Source organism: Charadrius vociferus, unplaced genomic scaffold (genome assembly GCF_000708025.1).
Source record: "Charadrius vociferus isolate BGI_N301 unplaced genomic scaffold, ASM70802v2 scaffold72, whole genome shotgun sequence".
Classification (NCBI taxonomy): Eukaryota; Metazoa; Chordata; class Aves; order Charadriiformes; family Charadriidae; genus Charadrius; species Charadrius vociferus.
The window spans coordinates 7,433,524-7,455,896 of NW_009647830.1; the positions used below are offsets into that span (position 1 = coordinate 7,433,524).

The 22,373-nt window shown below is 37.9% G+C and overlaps 1 protein-coding gene across 1 annotated transcript in view; it reads right to left on the reverse strand.

The window, feature by feature from the left end:
* Positions 1-22,373, reverse strand: part of TMTC2 (transmembrane and tetratricopeptide repeat containing 2) — a 159,450-nt gene that overhangs the window by 54,575 nt on the left and 82,502 nt on the right. Inside the window, exons 5-8 of the mRNA XM_009882663.1 lie at positions 19,379-19,464; positions 18,465-18,649; positions 16,672-16,750; positions 5,289-5,410 (exon numbers count right to left, since the gene is read on the reverse strand). Of these exons, the coding sequence (XP_009880965.1) occupies positions 5,289-5,410; positions 16,672-16,750; positions 18,465-18,649; positions 19,379-19,464 (472 nt within the window). The remainder of the gene's footprint in view (positions 1-5,288; positions 5,411-16,671; positions 16,751-18,464; positions 18,650-19,378; positions 19,465-22,373) is intronic.

Genomic DNA, 22,373 nt, shown 5'->3' on the forward strand with positions numbered 1-22,373 from the left:
TGACATTAGCTGCATGCAAATGGGAAACTGGTAGAATCAACCTGAGATCATGACATGAATTAGTATCTATCACTCACAGCACAGGTCATTGTGGATTTGAAAAACATGCAGAGTTCCTAGTTTGTGCTTGACAGAACCAAGGCTGGCCAGACATGAACAAAATAAATGGTTGAACAAAATAAATGGTTTACACTCTACAATGCTCATTTTTCTCTATGTCCCTGTTTATGAAACTCTGAAAAGCTTTTGGTGAAAGCTGGGAAAGGATAGCCTGCTGTAACAAGCAAGCAATTTTGCAAATCGCCATTCTACACAATGAGCATCGGTCACCCTCACTGTTCCTTATGGGAAGGCAAAGAAAACAGAAGGTACAAGAAGGCAGTCCAGGTATGCAGACTGGCACTAAGGGATTAAAAGAATCACGTGGTAAATGGAGTTAAATGGAGTCTGCATTGAACGGAATTGGTGGCTCGTCACAAGAGGCATTCCCCAGGGTTCAGTACTGGGGCCGGTTCTCTTAACTATCTTTATCAGTGACCTGGACGAGGGGATCGAATGCACCCTCAGTAAGTTTGCAGATGACACCAAGTTAGGCAGGAGTGTCAGCCTGCTTGAGGACAGGATGGCTCTACAGAAGGATCTGGACAGGTTGGATGGATGGGCTGAGGCCAATTGTATAAGGTTCAACAAGGCCAAGTGCCGCGTCCTGCACTTTGGTCACAACAACCCCATGCAGCGCTACAGGCTTGGGGAGGAGTGGCTGGAAAGCTGTCCGGCACCAAAGGACCTGGGGGTGTTGGTCAATAGCTGGCTGAATATGAGCCAGCAGTGTGCCCAGGTGGCCAAGAAGGCCCACAGCATCCTGGCCTGTATCAGGAATAGTGTGGCCAGCAGGACTAGGGAAGTGATTATCCCTTTGTACTCAGCACCGGTGAGACTGTACCTCAAATACTGTGTTTAGTTTTGGGCCCCTCACTACAAGAAAGACATTGAGATTCTGAAGTGTGTCCAAAGAAAAGCAACAAAGCTAGTGAAAGGTCTATAGCACAAGTCTTATGGAGGAGTGGCTGAGGAAACTGGGTTTTTTTAATCTGGAGAAGAGGAGGCTGAAGGGAGACCTTATCACTCTCTACACTATCTGAACAGACATTGTACCAAGGTAGGGGTTGATCTCATCTCCCAAGTAGCAGGTGATAGGACAAAAGGAAACTGCCTCAAGTTGTGCCAGGGGAGGTTTAGACTGGATGCTAGGAAAAATTTCTTCACCAAAAGGGTTGTCAGGCATTGGAACAGGCTGCCCGGGGAAGTGGCGGAATCACCATCCCTGGAGGTATTTAAAAGACGTGTAGGGGTAGGACTTAGGGACATCGTTTAGTGGTGGACTTGGCAGTGTTAGGTTAATGGTCAGACTTGATGATCTTAAGGGTCTTCTCCAACCTAAATGATTTTATGATTCCATGTCATGCTGCTTTTAGTAAGCATTAATACTGGCAACAGACTTGAGGTGGCAGAAAAGCTGCCACTTAGAAATTAAGCCACTTCATTGGAATTTAAGTCAGGAAGTAAAACATAGCTGAATTTGTGAACTTTACAGGTTTGACTTTACTGCTAAGGGGTTTTATACTAGAATTGCCTTTGGCTGGAACTTAGGAACTTGTCTGAAACCTTCCTCTTCTCCTCCCTCACCCCCCCAATGTCACTGACAGAAAATAAATCTATCTATATTAGCACCCACTTCTGCCCTTCACTTCATCAACCATCATACATTTCTCTCCTAGAAAAGAGACTCAGAGAAGTTTTATCGATAGTTTTGTCTCAGCACTTATATTCAGAAGCAAGATCACAAAAAGTCTGCAGGTTTGCTTCCAACAGATGAGCAAAGAGAAGCCTTTAAAACATCTCTCCTCTAACATCTGCAAACTAACTGAAGTAGGGTTTTCTCTCTCCTAAATGTACAGGCTGTGGAAAACCGATCATAAGCCTATGTAGCAAAGTTTAACAGAATAAATCACAGCGGTACTTCGAGTTAGGTACGGACTGAAACAACTAAGCCAAAGGGAGCAGCTCTAAAGCTATTGAATCCCAAGGAAGTCTCTGCAGCCATCAAGGAAGCATGTCAGTTACAGCAATCATATATTTGCAATGAGAACTAATACTAGTACTGTTCAGTATGCTAGAAACTAGACAAAATTCATTTAATGTGATTCACTAAGCAGATGGTAGGCTGCAAAACTGATTAAGGATAAGTGACCAACATGGAGACAAAAATCCATATTCTACTGCCAAATCTCTTCATCATCCATTTTGCTATTGAATGCCTTTTCAGACTTTGCAGCTGGAAGAATTAAATTAAATAAATGCCAAATTTCAAGAGATCAAAGATAAATGAACTTTTTTTCATGAGTGAAATAAACACCTGAATTTTTTTCTGCCATCTGTAATTACTTTGTCATCAACATGTTGCCTTGTTATGCATTTATGAAGTCCTATGTCACTACAAGCCAACAGGATTTCAGCTTCTGCTGCTGTTAACAGAATGAACCCCACCTCTACATATTGCCATGAATGTGAGAAGAAGCAACAGTAATAAAAGAAAAAAATGTCAAGAGGTGATAACAAACATGATGAGAATAAACTACAATTATGGCATGGAGGAAGTATAGGTAAGCAAATGTGCATTAAGAAAGGATAGGTAAAGTATTTTATTGCCTATCATGGTGCAGTATTCAGTGTCCAAAGTTGTATACAGCTCCTGTCCTTTTTGCTAATGAGACACATGCTTCCACAAACATAGTTCAGATCCTCAAGGCACAATCCACCCCACATGTATCTTGTGTTTATATCCCTGGAGAAAAGTAAACAGTTCATTTCTACTATAAGGATTCACGTACATTTTTCATCACATCCTTCCCAAAGTTGGGGTATGCCAATTAAACTAATGTTTAATCCTATACATGAACTTTCATAATGAGGAAACAAAACTAAAAATTTTGGTTTTAGTGGCTATTCTGGTTTCAGCTGGGATAGTGTTAATTTTCTTACTAGCAGCTGGTATTGTGTTGTGTTTTGGATTTAGGATGAGAATAATGTTGATAACACACTAACATTTCAGCTGTTGCTATGCAGTCAAGGACTTTTCAGCTTCTCATGGTGGCCTGCCAACAAGAAGGTGGGGGGCACCCAAGAAGCTGGGAGGGGACACAGCCGGGACAGCTGATCCCAAATGACCAAAGAGATATTCCATTCCATATGACATCATGCTCAGTATATAAAGCTGGGGGAAGAAGAAGGAAGGGGGGGGATGTTCAGGGTTTTGTCTTCCCAAGTAACTGTTACGTGTGATGGAGCCCTGCCTTCCTGGAGATGGCTGAACACCTGCCTGCCCATGGGAAACAGTGAATGAATTTCTTGTTTTGCTTTGTTTGCATGAGTAGCTTTTGCTTTACTTATTAAACTGCCTTTATCTCAACCTAGGAGTTTTCTCACTTTTATTTTTCTGAATCTTTCCCCTGTGCCACTGTGGGGGGAGTGGGGAAGCAGCTGCATAGTGCTTACTTGTCATCTAGGGTTAAACCAGAACAGTGGCTCACAACATTTGTACAGAGCTATGGGATTTGGGAATTTTGTTATTTTGAAGAAAACTGTGAGACCTTGCTTCCCAGTATATTTCATATACTTAGCAGTTCAGAAAATGCACAAAATTAACCAGAGGAGTACTGGGGTAGGGGTGTGTGTGGAATAGAAATAGATTTGCTAAGAAGAAACCAATCGATCTGCTAAGAAGAAACCAATAATGCTGACTTTCTCCAATTATTCTGAGGTGCAAGATATGAAGATACCTGCCAGAAGAGCAAGGTAAATTAGGAAATTTTGCTGTATGACTTACTTGCAGTTGTACCCCAGAGGCAAGTAATCAGTGAGTGCATGTATTTGTTGATTTCCAAGAATGTAACTGTAACTGGAAATTGTAGCAAAAAGCTGCCTTTCCTGGGCCTGGAACTGACAGGCAGTGGGGATATAACACTACCATCTTGACTTCCATTACAATTTAAAAATTCCCATCCAGGCAGTTTTTAATCAAGCTCTGTATGTGACATTACATGATAATACTGAACAATTTTTAATTCTTTCTAATTATGTTGACACTTGTTACTCATACAGAAAACTTCTGTTCTAATTTCTCACTGATTTCCAAATTCAGGTATTTTCAGCAGCAATGGATCGGCTGAAATTAATTATGACCTATTTTTCTTCACTGGATATCTATCCTATGCCTGAGGACATTTTTTGCTTGAAGACAACAGGGCATAAGCCAGGTCAGAGTAAAAGCTTATAGCTAGGTGAAAAGTTGAGGAAGATATTTAGACTGAGGCACAAGGACAAAAAAGCCACACAAAGGCATATCAGTAGAGCATAGAAAGGAAATACGAAACTGCTGGTGTGAACAATGAGAGCAAATGTAGAAGAGATAAACAGGAAAGATGATTGATATGGTCAGAAAAAATGGGAATGAGAAATGGAAAACAAGTGAAAGGCAGTTTTCACAGAATCACAGAATACTAGGGGTTGGAAGGTACCTTCATCTAGTCCAATCCCTCTGCCAAAGCAGATTCACCTACAGCGGGTTGGACAGGAATGCAGAATTTAAAACAGAATTATTTTAGTGAATAAAATAGAAATCCATTTTCATCTTCAAAATCTGTGAAAACTAAGGAGGGACTGGTGCTCTGCTATAACTATCATATGGGGCTAGTTTAGTTGGAGCTACAAGCTCGTCTATACTCAAAAGGAAAAGTCCAACTCTTCTCATTTTTTTTAGAACTAGCTCTTAGTAATTAAATTTCACCAGCTCAAATAAATACTCCTAAAGAAACGTAAATTCACAGCATGAGACATCTAATTCACAAAGTATAGGTGACACTCCTTAGCTCTGCCATAGGCTGCTACAACTCTGAGTCAAACACTTTCTTTTTGTATTAATATCATTACTTGTGATTTAAACTACTTATAATAAAGGCTTTTCAACTAGACAACTCCTTACTATCTGTTAGAAAGTTCCTACGCTATTAAAATTGTTTTCTTCCAGCACAGAGGTAGTGATATTTCAGGAACGGATGCAATGTTTCACAAAGAAAACAACACTGTCAAAACCCTTAATTAGAAGGCATGACTGAAATGGCATGACAAATACAGCAATAAGCAATTTTCAGGCCAAAGTCTTCCCGTCCCTTTACCTGACCTACTCGAAGGACCTGGGACCAGCTCCCAGGATCTGCTGATCAACTCACCGTCAGAGCCAGCAGTTTTCCATAGGTGAGATGAGCTGGGATGTGGTCGCTCTTGGATCGCAGTGACTCCACATACCAGCGCTCTGCTTCTGGCAGCCGGCTCATTCTCATATAGGCTTCTCCTATAGGGTGAAATAAATGCTAGTGAGAATGCCCAAAATTTCTCAAGGTTTCCATAATTTATTATCTCATTTATAATTTGCTATGTATCAAATAGGAAGAGATCTTGAAAATGTTGAAGTGCTTTGAATACCTTCAATCACACACACACACACACACACACATGCACACACTAAAAAAGCCTGACAGACACTTGAGTGAGGGGATTGAGTTATGCCCTTATTAGGGCTGAAAGAGCATGGTTGAGGTGAAAATCTTGTTGGAACAGAATTGCAAGGGAGAGCTCCAGCTGCTAAGTTTCAGTCAAAAGTGTCAAAGTAACGGAAATTTTATCACATCTACTGTAGAAGAGTTACTTCTTTTCCACCAGTCTACATTGCACAGCATGGAATAGTAGGGAGAATATGGAAACTATTTGCATTTAATCATAATACATCAAGAACCTCTATTTTTTAAAAAACTAGGAAAGGTTAAGAAAACAGTCCTGAAACTATATCGGAGGGAGGGACAAGACATTAAAAACCTAATCTCTGAATTTAGTTAAACTAGGTCATTTGCCACAATTAGTTTAAATTAGAACACAGCATCCGTATTTTAAAATCACTAGTCTTAAGTAATGTACAAAATGACCAAAATTGTACATTTTTCAAAGTGAAAACCTTTGCTGTAAGAGGCTGAGGAAAGCAATGTTGAAGAACAACAGATGAATGGGATGTCAGAAAGCCATATACTGTGGTACAGATAACTGTAGTCTTGAAGTTTCTGAGAAAGAATTTAGCATACAGAGAAAGACAGGCTCTTTCTCCAAGAACCAAACAAACAAATTTCTCAAGGTTAGAAATAAGCTCTATCACACAAGTACGTAACAGTGAAGAACAGGAACTTTCAGATTAATACCCTGTATTTACACAGCTCTCTCACGAAGGCTCTAGATATAAACATGCCCTTGCCCAAGTCAACGACAGCCTGAAAATGCCTACAGCAGAGCCAGGATTTCATAATATCACCAGCTGATTAATTCCAAATAAATGGCTAAGTATCTTCCCAAAATTATGAAGTCACAGTTTATCCAGTGCCAGCACTGGAAGACCAAGAAAGGACTACAGCTGACCAAACTAGAGGTCAGCTAAGGATTTCTCCAGGTGAGTCACTGCCCCCAGTTCTGCATTACATGGAAGTTAATAGCTGTGAGGGCATCAGGGAGAGAGAGAAGGACCAATGTTCTTTATTCAAGCTTGAAGCCAACTACCACATCCCCAAAACTCAGAGAAAAAAATGCCACCTACATGTTCAAAGAAGTAAAATAGAAGGAACTCTTACCATGGGAGCTACTTTACCCTGAGTATTTACAGGGGCTATGGAGGACTTTCTTGATGAAAACAAAATTGGACTAGGTCCAGTTAGATATTTTTTATTTTTTTTTTTTGCTATCTCTGTTGCCAGAGGATAGAGATCCCAAGCAAAATGTGCCACATAAGTTTGAGTTTCAGGAGTTAGGGTGCAGTACATGTAAAATGACCTAACTGCAGCCTGCAGATAAAGAGGGTGTGATGTAGAGTCAGAAGTCATGCTGAGCCAAGGCTAAGGGAAGCCAAGATGATTTTTATGAGTAAATAGAGTTTTTCCAAAAAAGGGTGCAAGCCTGTAAATCTAGCAGACCAGGATTTCTAATTCAAGGATCTACAGAGCATTCTGTACTCATGTGCTGGTCTTGTATATCTGATTACATACACAGAAGTAGATGATGTTTCAGTCCCAGAAGTACTCAAGTCATTCTATTGCTGGTTAGGGCCAAACTAAAAGAACAATTCAAAAAAAAACCCAAAAAACCCAAGCCAAATGAAAAAAAAAAAAAAAAAAATCATCCAAATCGGAAAGAAACCCCAAAAGAACATGAACACTCTCCAAAATTCATGATCAAACTCATGGATATCAACGTCACATGCATTTTTCACTATGTCAGCACTCACAAATAAGTGACGTAACATTATACCTTGCTATGCACAAAACAAAGTCATGAAGTCAAGTGTTGAAAGGATGGAAGAAGCCAGAAGTCAAGCTATATGCTCCCCTCAACTCCTCTCCCTAGCTGTATGCTTTATGGCAGAATGTTTAATTATTTGATTGCATACTATTTTTCCCACAGGCCTCTGCTTCATTTTGCATTCAGGAAATGAGGAATCCGTATTGCCCTTTTCTTTAAGTGGAAAATTCCAGGCCCTGGCAAAGTTTCAAGCAATTAACAACAAGATCCTTTAAAAAGTAATGTAAGCAGCCATAAGAGATGGAGTTATTATCTGCTGGTAGTATATGCTGAATGCACTGCCAAATTTCAAAAAGATCCAAGGTTCTCATCTATTTTCCATGATGGATTCTGATATAAGAAGAGATTAACATCTTCAGAGAACTGGCAAATTCAATTTTTAATAGGTTTTAAGAGCTCAACTACTTTGCAAGCTAACCTCCTAAAACTTTGAGGGTATTTGAATAGCTCATCTAGAAGTGAAGCTACAATATGTCAATCTAAATGTCAAACTCTAGTGAAAGGAATTTTATTCCCCTGAAGACTTTACAGGGCATTCACTATAGCTGAGCATTTCTTTTCTGAAGATTCTGTTTTCTGCCCACAAGCCCCTTATCATCAAGAATTGCTATATTATAAGCAATTAGAACACATCATTACTACTGAAGGAAGCACTGTTAGGGGGTCTGTTACTAATTTCATCTTTTAAATGGTTTACAATGACAGTCCTATCTAAAAAGAAATCAAAGTGAGCTGAAAACTGATAAAGGCTCTGCCACTGCCATACTCAAAGACCAGAATAAAATCAAACAGCTGTTAACTGAAGCGTTAATTCAATCAAGTGATTTTATGTGTTAGACTGATGCAATTTTAATAAAAGCTATTCCAGCTTAAGATAGTTTTCCAACAAAATGACAGAGAAAATATGTATAGATTGACTTTTGTCATTCAGGATGCATTTGTGTATTTATGTGTTATTTACGATTGTGTATTTTCATAAACTTGCAACATGAATGATTTAGTCATTAGGAAAATAATATGGTGTCCATTGGCAGAAAATATGCAAACCAATGGTACACGTTAGCGGGTTTCTATATTTACTTTAACAACTACTTAATTTGTAAAATCTTTCAAAACTCATGTTAAAAATCTGAAAGGCCACACACACACGATTTATGAATTAAACTTGTCCAATCTATAAAGTTCAAGAGAGTTGCATTCTACTTTTCTATTAAAGGTAACAACATCAGAGAAAGAAATTCATGGCAGTAGAAACATTAAGACATAAATTGACAGTTATTTCAGCTCCCTAATCCATATCCACATGCAGCCACGTGCAGCATTGCCTGCACAATGAGCGGTGGCAAGAAATTCAACAGCTAACTGGAATAAAAGGAGACATATCAGACATTCAAAAATTTTTCAATTTTTACTTTTCACCTAACATTTTCTGTTATTTATGCACCCATTTCTTAGACTATTCCAAAAGGAGAAACATAGTTTATTTAATTGTAACTCTTATGTAGCACAAGAAAACACATTAATATGCAACTGAAACACTATTTAAAGGAGTGTGTACATAGTTCATTAATACTTTATGACAAAGGAATGAGAAATGCGCTACCTTTCAACTAGGCTTACCCCACACTAACTAAAATCCTAGTGCTCAAGTGGATTTTCTTTGCCATAAAGATAGATCCACTGCAAGACTACCATTCTCCAAAGCAGTATTTCCTTATATTTTCCCAGAATCTTTGAGACTGAAAAATAATCTTTCAAAATAAACAAACAAACAAACAAACATCCCCAACAAACTAAAACAACAACAAAACCACCCCTACTTAAATGACCCCAGGACAAATTAATTAATTATAATTAAAGAACAACAACAATCATATTAAACATTAAATATTTATATTAAATACAAATATTAATGAAGGATCATCTTGCTAGAAGCTATTCCCCCTGAAAGGCTAACTTTATACTCGATAATGAAGTGGAATATGAGCTTAAAAAAAGAAGTTACGATTTTCTAATACCTATCACACATTGTTAAAGGGCAAAATTAGGCACCATTTACATGAATGTAAGTCATATGGTTCTAGATTAACCTCTCAATTGATGATTTCAGATTTGTTCTGTTTCAGATGCACGTTATCATACCAAACAAAGGCTGACTCCTTGCAGGAGCATATTAGACATATCTATGAGCAAGTACGATGGAACTCTGGAAGTAATAGCACTGTGCATCTATAGGTGGCATGTACACATACATTTAGGTTTAAAAAAAAATGTCCCTCCTGTGGTCTTTCTCTTAGGACCCCAAAAGATATTGCTGAAAAGACAACTGAAAAATTATCTCTGTAAAGGAGACAATGCAGGGTAAATCTGCCTTGCATCATCCTTGTATATGTTAATTATCTGCCACTCAAATTGCTGGATGGTAAAAATGTAGTATAGAAAATATAGAATTTGGCATTGACAAGAGCAGAAGTCAAAACAGAAAGGAAGATGGAGATACACTGAAAAAAAAAATCTTTAAGATATACATTCAGGCAGGAATTAAATTTCATTTTTCCATGATTTCTTTGACTTGGGAAGATAAACGGGTTGCCTTAGAAAATGGTGTGCGTCCCTGTGTACCGCAATACCATAAGGGGGTTGTATCTTTCATAATGCAACCGTGCGGCCTCATTGTGCAAATCAAGGCTGCAGATGCACTTAGCATAAATGCACCTCACTAGATATATAACTTCCTTCTTTCTTCCCTTAGGTACCAGTGCATACAATAACATCGTAAATCTAGAAGCACAGTTTGATGTTATACTATACTGATGCTTAAGATATATTGCAAAAGATTAACAGTCTTGGTGATAAATATGCAGCAGATGAACGTCTTCTCTGAAACAGCTGAAGCATGTGAACTTAATGAGCATCAAGTTCTGCATTGACTAAGCATATTCTGTTTGTTGTTTTTTTTTTCCTTTTACAGAACAATCATCTCCTTGACGATTTCAAGTAATATATTGTATTTTAAGAGGGCTTTTGATGGATGGGAGTCAATCCACATTTACTTTGGTTGAGCAGATTCTTATAGGACTCAATTAGCGAAAGCAAAGCCTTTGATCTGATTTAATTAGACCACTAAGCTACTTTTGAAGGAAAATACCTAAATTAGAAAACAGATATGAATGAAAGACAAAACAAAATCAGTTGCAGTGTGGAACATCATGGACTTTGCACAGCTGTTTCGTGTTGTACAAAGAATTCCAGTGAAAGAAGTACATTGACACAAATAGAGGCATTGAGCTCACCTGAGATAAATAATTTCATTTTCATTTTCCAACAGATGTGCAACCAGCAGTAAATCATAAGGGTACCAACTAAGAATTCGTAACTGAACAAGTGATTGTACTCTTCTCTTGCCTTTTACTTTATTTACACACCTTTTAAAGATTATTCTTTTTGTCAGTAAAACATAGATGTTATGCCAGTATACGTTTCTTTAAAATACTCTTAATACAAGCACTTCCCATTAGAATCATGCCTAACTGGGATCTCTGTAGTCCAATTTGAGTACTGGACCATATTTTTGGTCTACAAACATTACGATTATACCTATTTTCATTCAAAACCCCATATGTTTAAAATACAAGTGCATTTCAGGCTTAGACTCTTAGCTTTTTCATAACAGTGCCTAAGAAAACTCAAGCATTTCACATGAAATTATAGATCAACAATCCAAAGAGGTAAAACTAAGAAAATCCGAGAACCTGGAAAAAAAAAAACCCTGGTCTCAAACATTGCATCCACTGCCCTCTCAGCAATCCACTGCTGTAACCTTCATACCCTGCTTGAATCGGTCAAACAAAACAAAGTGAAAAAACAGGAGACATTGCAATCAGCCCAGAGATGTATACTCAGCTTTGGAGAGCAGATATAAACTACCATAAAAGTCTCAGAGGGGGAAGAGTTAAGTAGCAGGACAAGAGCAGGGAGGGGGAGAGAAGGAAGCACAGCCTTTTATTCCCATCACTGTGAGAGTGGACTCCATTCTTATTTCCCTAGAACATATAACGAAATATACATGCGAAAGAAAAAAAATCCTTTTCTTGAACCAAGTTAGTTCTTGGTTCTACAGTTCAAGAAAATAAGTTGATAATGTACATTTAGTAATAAATTACCAGTAAAGCTTCATGCCATGCATAGGAAGCACACTGATGACTGGAGCTCAGAGAAGTGCAGAGAAGTACCATGCTCTGCATAAGTTATGATGCGGAATATGTATTTCACACTTTAATCATCTTTGGCTCTTAAAAAGTAAGTCTTGCACAGCATGGACTGTAAAACTATACCAGCAAAAGTGTTTCTTGGAGTTCTAAACAATATTTAAAAATCATTCAATAAAAAAGCATTTAATGGGAGCAAGGGGCAAATGGGATAGGAGCCTTAACAATATTAACAGGTTTGTATAAACAGCCACAACCACCCAAAAGCATAATCAAATAAAGCGATAGTTATGTTATAATCATCAACACAGAAAGTCTCTCTGCATGCTAAGCCTTTGTACTTATGATGCAAACCTCTGCACCAGATGTAAAGCCTGGCTCCCCTTTCCTGTTCTGTACCTGGCTGCCACTTGCATGTGATTTGTTTTCTGTCCTTGAACAATGTAGCAGATTAGCAAGGAGAAATCTAAACTCTAATCTGTGCATCATTAACTGTATTCACTCCTGCAATGTTACCTTCTTTTGTAACTTGCATTTCTCATCAAAAATGTTTGTAAGGCTTTGCATTAAATGCATTTGAAAATAGACATTCAGATGTTCGTTGGCAAGGGCAGATGAAGTGTGATCAAGATATTTGTCTTCACGACAGTATCTTGCCAATCTAAACCTGAACAATGCCACCCCAACATCTTTCTTGTTACTGTTCAGTATTAAAATCAAGCCTCCATGGTCCACCTCACACCACTTAACTGGCAGGAGTATGAATTACTGTAGCAGGTGGGCCAGTGTGGTTTTAAAAGCAATGTAATACAATCAACTGTACAATATCAGATTTCAAGGAACGCAAAAGACATCTAGAGCAGAGGCTGATCCTTAAGTAATCCTAATATTGGCATTAAAGTGTTCAAGATCCCACAGGGACCATTTTATCTTTTGACCCCAGGTTTTAATTGAAACTTTAAACAAAATATATTACCTATTTAATGCAGCTGAGCTGGACTCTGGCCTTTGTAGTGCATGTTGCCATGCCAAGCAAATTAATCCGTGTAACCTTAGCATGTACTTTTTAATTTACATCAAAGAAATATGACATCGAGAAAATAAATACCAAGCCAACCCTATACAGCTTGTTGAATAATTATTTTGATTCTAGTTCGAGAGTTCTAAGTTTTAGCTGTTTTGGATTCTTTTAAGAAAAAAAAAAAAAAAAAAAAAAAAAAGGTTTTACTTCTTGGTAGAAAGCCAGAGAAACATATGGTTTCCTTAGCTGAGTTGTTGCACACCTGGCAAAATAAATCACAGCAACAGGAGACCAAAATCTACCCTGCAACTTTTCATATGCACAAACTTAGAACATCTGATGCTGGTATTCTGGCCCTGCCTTTTGTACCATGAATAAAATGCAAAGTCAGACGGATGGCTTGCTTCTTGAGGCCCAATACTTCTTCTTCCTTCAAGAGGCAAGTTACTTAGAGTTTTAAAGGATGAGAGTCAGCCCGGCAAGCTGGCACACCGGAGGAATGAATCAGTGGGCCTGTCAGATCGAAAGGCCAATAGAAGCAAGCACAGGAAAAGAAGTGTAACACAAACAGGGAAAGCAGGTGGTGTAAAGGCTTAACACTGCTGGAGTGTTAATGCTACCGCACTCGGAGAGCTGGAGTTCCAACCTCAATTCAGCTTAAACAGTTCGTCTCCTGTTTATTCCCTTTTGAGTATGTCATATACATCATACAAGGAAAAAAGCCTCCAGAAAATCTTCAATGAAATGATAGAGTAATTATTAAAAATTAGAGGAGGCACTGTTTTCTTACATCGCATGTCAATATCTAACACTGAACCAAGCAGAGCGATTGCCAGAGACTCAGAATGCATCAATCACAATGACAACTGCAGCAGGTAATCCTCAAACTGCAGCTATTCCCAGATTTCACGATAAGCTGTGAAGACTTTTTTCGCACGAAGAGAGACAGGGAAGGACCCTTCCTTCCTGAGCAGATGGGGAGCGCTCCCCAGTTTCTCCCCCTTCCTCCCCAGCAATGAGCACACGGTGAGTGGGCACAGCTCAGAGTTAGGTTCATGCAGTTCCAAGCACTCGAGACTGGACTGGCCTTTTTCAGTTCCTCTAGTCTCCCTTTTAAAGGCAAGAAGTAGGCAGACAAGTTTATGTAATGCTGTTTATCAAAGAAAGTGTTATAGAGAGTGTGTTTAGAATTTTATCTTGAACATCAAAACAGAAATAAACAATCCAGTTGGCCTTCGGGTGCCCAATGAAACCGTACGAGCTGCAGAGCGGATGCACTCCTGATAATGGATGCGGTTGCCTTGTTCTCCTGTCACACCTGATGCAAAGAGATGACTGAATAGGTGTTTAGGATTTATCTCATCCAAGTTGAGCTGACAAGTCTAAGCTAGTCATATCAGCTCCTTTTACAGGAGAAGTGTGCTTGCAGTGGATTATTTGTATAATCCAAAATAGATGTCTAAGTCAGATGGGCTTAATTACTCCCCAGAGGTATCTTTTTCTTTCCACGCTATAAAGTGAGCTTAGCTACTACCAAGCTCTGTCTTGCCATCTAACCTTTACACTATTACAGGTAGGAGAGACCAACCGAACTGCAGTCATGTATAGTCATGTAGACACATCCAGGACAACTTTAAATAAATCAGTCTGAGTCCTGCTGGTAGTATAGCTGCGCTGCATTCAATTCAAGTCACTACCGGATTCTTTATGTAGCCTCTTGGATTGCTTTTGCAGCGTAGCCAACAAACCACATCTCAGCAACCAGTGTGAAGCAAGTTCCGGTTTCCCTGCAACAGCTGCTATCCCAACAGCAAGCAAAATACAAATATATGCTACGTTAATGATAAGCTGTACTTTAGAGAGCTCCATAATAGCCTGTTGCTCTTTGCAATAGGCTGAAAAGGGCTAAGGTAGTCTTAGTTGACCCTAACTTGTTATGCCGCTAGGACATCCGTGAAGTGCCGGTGGCTGCCTAAAGGAAACAGAAGCCGGAGTATGGGCTAAGCAGTGGAGGGAGGAAATGTAGCAGCAGCCAAGCTCGGGCAAAGGACTGAGCTGGTCTTTGTGTTCACCATTGCTTTGCGAGTTAATAAATGCAAATCCCAGGAACAGAGTGAACTTGGACATCATGGACTGTGCTTATAAAGGAAGCTGAGAAAGGCTTCCTGAACCTAGAAAAGTAACCAATGGGCAAAAAAGTAAAAAACTAAAGGATTTTACAGGTCATAGTTGTTCTAAAGGGAGCATTTATTCACAGGAAAAGAAAGAGAGTGGCACAGGCCTGCTTTGTGATGGAACAACCATCATGCTAGAAACAGCATTGGTTTACTTTTTTCCAATTTCTTTACTTCTAAGGAGCACTTTTATTGGAATTACAATATATATATACATATCTGCACTAAAGAGGACAGTCAAACTTCAGAGGGTTTGCTGGAGCACTGCAGTACTTCAACAATCACTATAGGACACCAACAGTAACCAGAGGCTTAATTCATAGTGTGGTGACTCTTGATAACATCGTCAAACTTATCAGCAAATGCTGATAAATAAAACTGATAAAGCTGACCAAACTCCCTATGAACAAAAGTACATGCAATAATCAACTTGTGCGTTTTAGGGATTTTATCCATTTGCATTAATCTGATAACGCTCAGCATTCAGGGAGAAGTAACTCTCCATTGAGCTGTATGAACTGTTAGTGTTAGCACTATTATTGACATTAAATACTTTCTCACTGTGACAACAGAAGTACTCAATTTAGCATTCACAGAGATTTGCAAACACGTAGCATCAGTTACAACTACAATTTTAGAATACTTTTTTTCCTATGCCCAAGAACTTGTAAAGAGCTAATAAAAGATGCCTTTCCTAATTAAGTAGAGAAGAGGGAGCGGTGCCTCCTTTCAACAGCTGTGTCAAACCAATTAGTAACAACCAATACATTCCCTTGTACTTTAGGCATTGGGAGGGGGTAAAAAAAGGCACAAAACCCCACATGCTTCCTGTTGATCCTAATTGTTTCTACAAACATGTTTAATTGCTCTACTTTGAACTACTTTAAAGGCATCTAACATACTTTTCTGTCCCAGATAGGAGCTCACAGAGTCTACTGGGCCAGTTGCTACGGTTACTTAGCAGAAATATATGCTCTTTCAGAGAGAATTCCACTTAAAAGCATCTCTGGAACAAGAAAGAGCCTGCTCTCTTGTTTACAGATCTGAATACTACAAATAATAATTCATATTATCTTCTTTCGTTTGTGTGTTTAATGTATCCTGTATCAAGATGCGATGAAGAACGTGAGGAGCTGAAGTTAAAGTTTAAAAACAAAAAAAACACCTCAGCTCAATTAAAGTTTCTTGCAGTACTCAAGAGACTGCTAAAATTTTGAAGGACAGATAGCCTGGTCCTGGAAGAATAATTTTCTCATTGTGGACGTCTAAGAGTACATCAGCTGGGAAATAAGTTTTTGGCACAATCTGCAAGAAAAATTCAACTATCTATCTCTGTGGGCCTGTTTGGACATCTTGTTGGTGTAGAAGGAAATTTAACATCTAACACCCACACTACATTTTATGTTATAATCAATCTCACTCCATTTTCTATGAAGTAAATACAATTTCTTCTTAGTTTTAAAGATGACTAAATGGGAGATTAAAAAAACATGTATGAATTGCACAAGATCTCCAAGATAGTGGATGAGAGACTCTGGAGGCAGAGGAAAACCACCGTGCATTCTAAAGGTACAAGTGCTGCATGGACACACTTTTAAAGATATCCAGTATCTAACAGTCTCATCACTTATTGTGCCTTATCCGGCATTGCAGTTGCTGGCATTTAAGCTCTGAAGCTGGTTTGGCTTGTATCTATCGAAGGCAATTATTTTTGTTTTTATTAGCTAATTCATTTGAGCACCAGTTGCCTGGCTAAGCTCTTTTGTTTCACCCTGACTCCTCAAGTATCTTTCTGAAGCACTAACAATGCACTTACCCATCATGTTGTATAAGCTCTGTGGTGCAAACTGCCTTGGCATTTTCTGTATTGCTTCTTTGTAAACCATAAGGGCATCCTGAAAAGAAATACACAAGTGGGACAAATCATTAGTAAAGCATCAATTTCAAAAGCAGACTTTCACATATGAAATTAAACCAAACTATCTTCCTTCCCCAAATGAAAGGTGCAGAGAGAAAGAAAACACATTGCTGTCATAAATATCACTGAAAGTTCACATTTCTCATTTTCAAAAGTTTTACCAAATTCAGTGAAGCTTATTGACAAGAGATCAAATTAGCTCCAATATTGCAACTCTTTTTCCAGGTGGAAAGAAAAGGAACATTTTTTTAAAAGCCCCAATAACTCATGATTTTATAAACATACATAAAATTCTATAGGCTGTCAGAGAATATGAAATAATATAAAACTGCAGACAAAGGACTTTCTGATGACTAAGCTACGGTAAGTGCCCTAAAAATAAAGAAATCATTGTCTACTGCCAAGCAATAACAAAACATAATCCTCACACCTGAAGTCTGCTCTACAGTAAGAATAAGATGAACTATAGCATCAAGAATGGTAAAATTAGATTCCCTTCACAAATGTGCTGTGCCTTGAATTACTTGATTACACATTTATGACTCATTCAGCACTTAGCATGCTTACTGGTCAGTCTGTTAGCTCTGCATCGTTTTCTACATCATCCCATTGAACAGTCGCAGCTTGTGAAGGCTGAAATATGCTTGAAAAAATTTAAGTCCGTGATCAAATCAAGGCTGGGTTAGACTGCAATGACCACCAGGCAGAAACCTGATGGTTTATATTCTTAAAATCCCTCACACCTCCCAGGCATTGCACTCCAACTCTACACTTTATCAGCCATGCAGACAAAATGCTGCTGTTCTCTTATTTTATGGATGCATTAGCTGTCTGTGTCTGTGTTTTAACCAATTAGTAACTGCCAGCTGACTGAGCTGGATTCAGCAGACATATGACAGAGAATCCATAGAGCTTGTGCATGCCTAATCTTGAACAGCTGAGGTAACTGTCGCGGTCAAGACAAGTTATATGGATCAAAACCATGCGTAACTCCTGATCTGAAGTATGCCTGGCAATGCAAAGAGAGAATGACTTTCTTTCAAATACCGCTAAAGGTCAAAACTCAAGCGAATGTCCAGTTTACTAATTTCATCGGGGAGAATGGAGAGGAATCACAACAGTCACATTTGTACACATAAACGACATGGGATGTGTTAGGTGCAGTGTACAGTCACATTAAAAATATCCAACCCACTTTGGCCCTTAGGTCAAATTATCTGAAAATAACACACAATGGGATGTTTTTAATCACTGAAGTTTTGAATTGTTCCAACTAAGTTTTATTTTTGGAGACTCAAAACCAAACATAATTGCATTTTTTCAACTAAAAAGACGGACTCATTCTATTTTGAATTAAAACCCCAGTACACTTTAAGTCAGCTGGTCTGTAATCAGGCTATATCCTTTGCATACCAGCTACGGGGCAAAGCCAAAAAAGAATGAATTAACACATATCAGATGTGACCGTTGCTAATGTTGACTCTGACATCAGAACACCACACTGCTAATTAACATTGTCACACCAGTGACTGTAGAGAATAAATGTTCTCCATAGAGAAAGCTAATCTTGATTTGGTGAAATTCAATCAATTTGTGCCTGTCGTGTATTTTGAAAGCCTGGATGGGAGCAATAGGTATTATTTATATATGAGGGTTTTATCATGATATTGTAGACAAATATGGAGTCTTACCTCATAGTGCCCTTGTTCATGAAAAAGTTTTCCTAAGTTATAAAGACAGCTAGTAACAGAGCTTTTATGGGCATGAGGATCTTTCAAATTTTCATCAGGGATCTCTGAACACTTCAGGAAAGTCCTCCTGGCTTCCTCTGTCTTCCCTTGGTTCATCAGGATAATGCCAGTATTTAAATAGGCAGCTGCGAGGAGGGAAAAAAATGTTACCTTTTAATGGGGTTCCAACGGGGTAAAAGTTCAAAGACAAGGAAAGGAGAAAGTGGCTACAAAGACTGAGGAAGGAGGGAAGGGAACACTGATTAGGCAGGGTGCTCCATTTCATTCCTCTTATTAGGACTGTATCAAGCATATAGTGTCCTTGTTTGAAATGTTACAAAAATATATACATACATTTATACATATATAAGTGTATGTGTATATATACATACATAGAAGATTCAACGCTTAAGCTACAAAAAAGTCAGCAATCTTCAAATGCACCCACTTAATTTTGGAAACAATGATGGGCAACATCCCATGGATTATTTTCCCCAGGCAAGAAAGGGAAAATGAAAGGACTTCAAAAATATTTGCATTATTCACCCACACCACACACCATAGAAATCAGGGACTGGCTGTAAAAAACAGAAAACAGGAGCCTGAAAATTTGGGCAGTAGCATCTATGGCTCATCACTCCAGATCAGAAGCATTTTAGGTTCTACCAGTGCTGCCCAGTGTTAAATCATTATCTGCTTCTTCCCTGGACCGCCTTAAATGTAGGTGTTGACTAATAAACACTTGCTTTCAACTGAAAAGTGCACAATTTCACCTTTTGCTTTCCGAATGAAAAACTTCTGAAAAACAAGAAAGTGTTATTAAAGAGCAGGATAATAGTCAATATTATGCAAGCTTGTATGGTTGAAATACTTACAAGCTAGTGTGGGTCTGCTACCAATTGCCAGTTTATAGTAATGCAATGCCTCTGAAAACCTGCTGTTTTCCTGAAGTAATAATCCTCTGCATAAGGACACAAAAAAAAAAAAAAAAAAAAAGAGAGAGAGAGAAGGAGGTTACTGCAAAGAGTAACTTCAAAATCAATATTAAAACCAAAACTAAGGTAAAATAGAAAAATACGCTGACTGGTATTTCAGAGATGTAACAACTCTGCATGTTACTAACAATCCAGTGAGAAAAATATTTGGTCTGAAAACAGGATTAATTCATAGACATCAGGGGCATCCATATGGCTTTAACAAAGCAGATGTTAAATGCAATAGTTTCGGCTTCATAAGAAACCAGAAGACTCATATACTCAGTTGAGAAAATGGCAGACTGCGAGCCATTTTAAAGTGGATGAAGTATGGTGGAGCTATTTCATCTAAGTCATTCATGTTCAGCCTGGTCTTCTCTTGACTTGAAAGAAGCAGACCTGTTTTAAATGCACAATAAAGTTAATCACCTAACACTTCACATGTATTACTTCAACCAGTCCTTTTGGAGCAATTTCACTAGATTATTCACCATATGGCTAAGCACCTACATCAGTTCACTTTTTTCTTGTCTTCTTTGTGCTCCAAAAAAATTTAATAACTGAAGAGGTATCTGAAGTGGTACCAAAAAAAATGATACTGCATACTTCCAGTTCTCAGTTAGTTTCATAGTCCATGAGCTTTCATTAAACCTTTTAAGAGAAGCATTCTTGTGAATTATAAATTACACCAGCCACCCACAAATTTCTGAGAAATAAGTGGTTTGGACATCATTGACCCGAGTTCACAATTGTATGCTTAAATGAATGCTCAAAGCATTACAGTTCCAAAAGTTTTAGGAGACTGAAAAAAAAGCACATGTAAATGTATTAAAACCACAAAGATTTAAAAATCCTTAAAAATCTGTAACTTCAGAGTGCAGACTCAGACCTTATTATCCAGAGGTAGATGTCCCTCTTCATACACTTCAAAGTATCCACGAAAAAATAAATGTAGCCATTTCTTTTAGGTGGGAGGGTTATCACATTTATTTGTACTTTCCCTAATCTACAGCAATTTTCTCTTCTTCCTCTACGCTTCTATCTGCTGATAGCTTTTTGAACTGAGAAGAGGTTGGACTTTTTCCATCTCCAGTCTCTAATCAGAGATTTTTTTCCCCTCCACATTCTCAGGAAAACTTTTTGAATTAAACCAGTAGACTTCGGTGGAAGAAAAGAGTAGGGCAGTTAGTTAAAGAAGTAACCACCATTGACATTGTTTGCTTCCTATCACTGAATTAGGATTTAACAGAATGGAAGAATATATGCTGTTTTTTTCCTATACTCTCTCTCCATCGGCACCACAGGGCCTCGCTTTTGAAACTGTCCCTTAAGTAAACTTAGATTAGACAGTAAATCACTTTTAATATTAACAGAACTTACATTCAGTTGGTACTTGCAGTAATGTAACCAATGAGGGAACAGCATCCAGGATACTTTTTGGCATGGCACCAAAGTTTTTAACTACTGTCAAGTGTCTTGCCGCTGGCAAGATGTATGATCGTCAAGACAGATACAACATTGTCTAAATTCTCTAGAACCTGAATTTTGTTTACTTTAAAAATTTTTATAGATTGCAATTACTCCAAGGAAATCATTATCATGATAGTATTTTGATCCAGTTTTTCTATTGATAGCAGCAGAATTAACATAAAAATAAATGAGTTGCATGGTTTGACATTTAAGCTGCTTCTGATTTTTTTAAAAAACAAAACTACAATTTATCAAAGAAATTCCATTCTTATTTTAGTTCTGGAGTAAATAATTTCACATATTAAGAGAAGTAATACAGTAATTGGTCAACTTGAACAAAACAAATTACTTTGGTAAGTGTATGACATTTGTGCTTTTTCGATTAAAAGAACTTTTATTTATAATTATTACCAAATTAATCTTGTGTGTTCATTACATGCACTAGTACTGGCATTCTTGATTAATTATTTCATACTTTAAGGTGGGGTTTTTTTTCAAGTCCTCTTCCAGAAGACACTTTTTTTTCTTTTAAAAGTTGTCCCATTAACAGACACTGTCTCTCCCACACACATGCACACATTTTTTTATATATGTGTACATATATATAAAAAACTAAGCTGCGGATTCCAGTAAATAATTAATGCTTTATTTCTATTTGTTATGAGGTTTGGTAGAAGAAAAAGAAAAAGAAAAAAAAAGGGATATAACCTAAATAAACCTTGACAAGGCATGAAACTGCCTCTTCTCCTTGTGAAATTGGTCCTGATTGATCGCTGGTTTTCCCTGTGGCTTCTGACAGTACAAAAATTACCAGATTTATGAGTCTCTAGTTCTAGTCACAGATTAATGAAAGTCAGGAAAAGGCTTAAAGGAAAATTAAAACCCAATATTTTTAGTAGAATACAATTAACACTTAAAGGGGTATGCTTCTGCAAGATAACTGGCTTGAATGTTCACCTATGAAGGCATAAATAGTTATTTAAATAGATAAAAAGTTAAGATGATGAACATTTCATTAAACTGGCAAAGCATTTACAGTGACTATTAGAAGAGTTTAAAGAGCAGATATGTTTCACTTCCAAGATTAAAAAATCACATCCTCTATAGCTTTAAGCTCAAACAAAATGCAGGCATATAAATACACTCACCAACCTCTATCCAATTACTCACATGACGCAACTAAAACTAAAACCAAACTCTTCAAATTTAGTTACTGCCGAAATTAATACTGCCTGTGAAATGCCTTCTCTTTTTAGAGCACGTATTATAATCCTGGTCTCTAACTACATTATTGCTCACTATTACTTCCACAGGTCTACTGTCTTATTCACCGCACAGAAGGAATATAAATGAGCAATAGTTCAATATTTGATTTTGTCTCCAGTTTCTACAAGTAAAACACCACCACCTTCTTATAAATATTTAC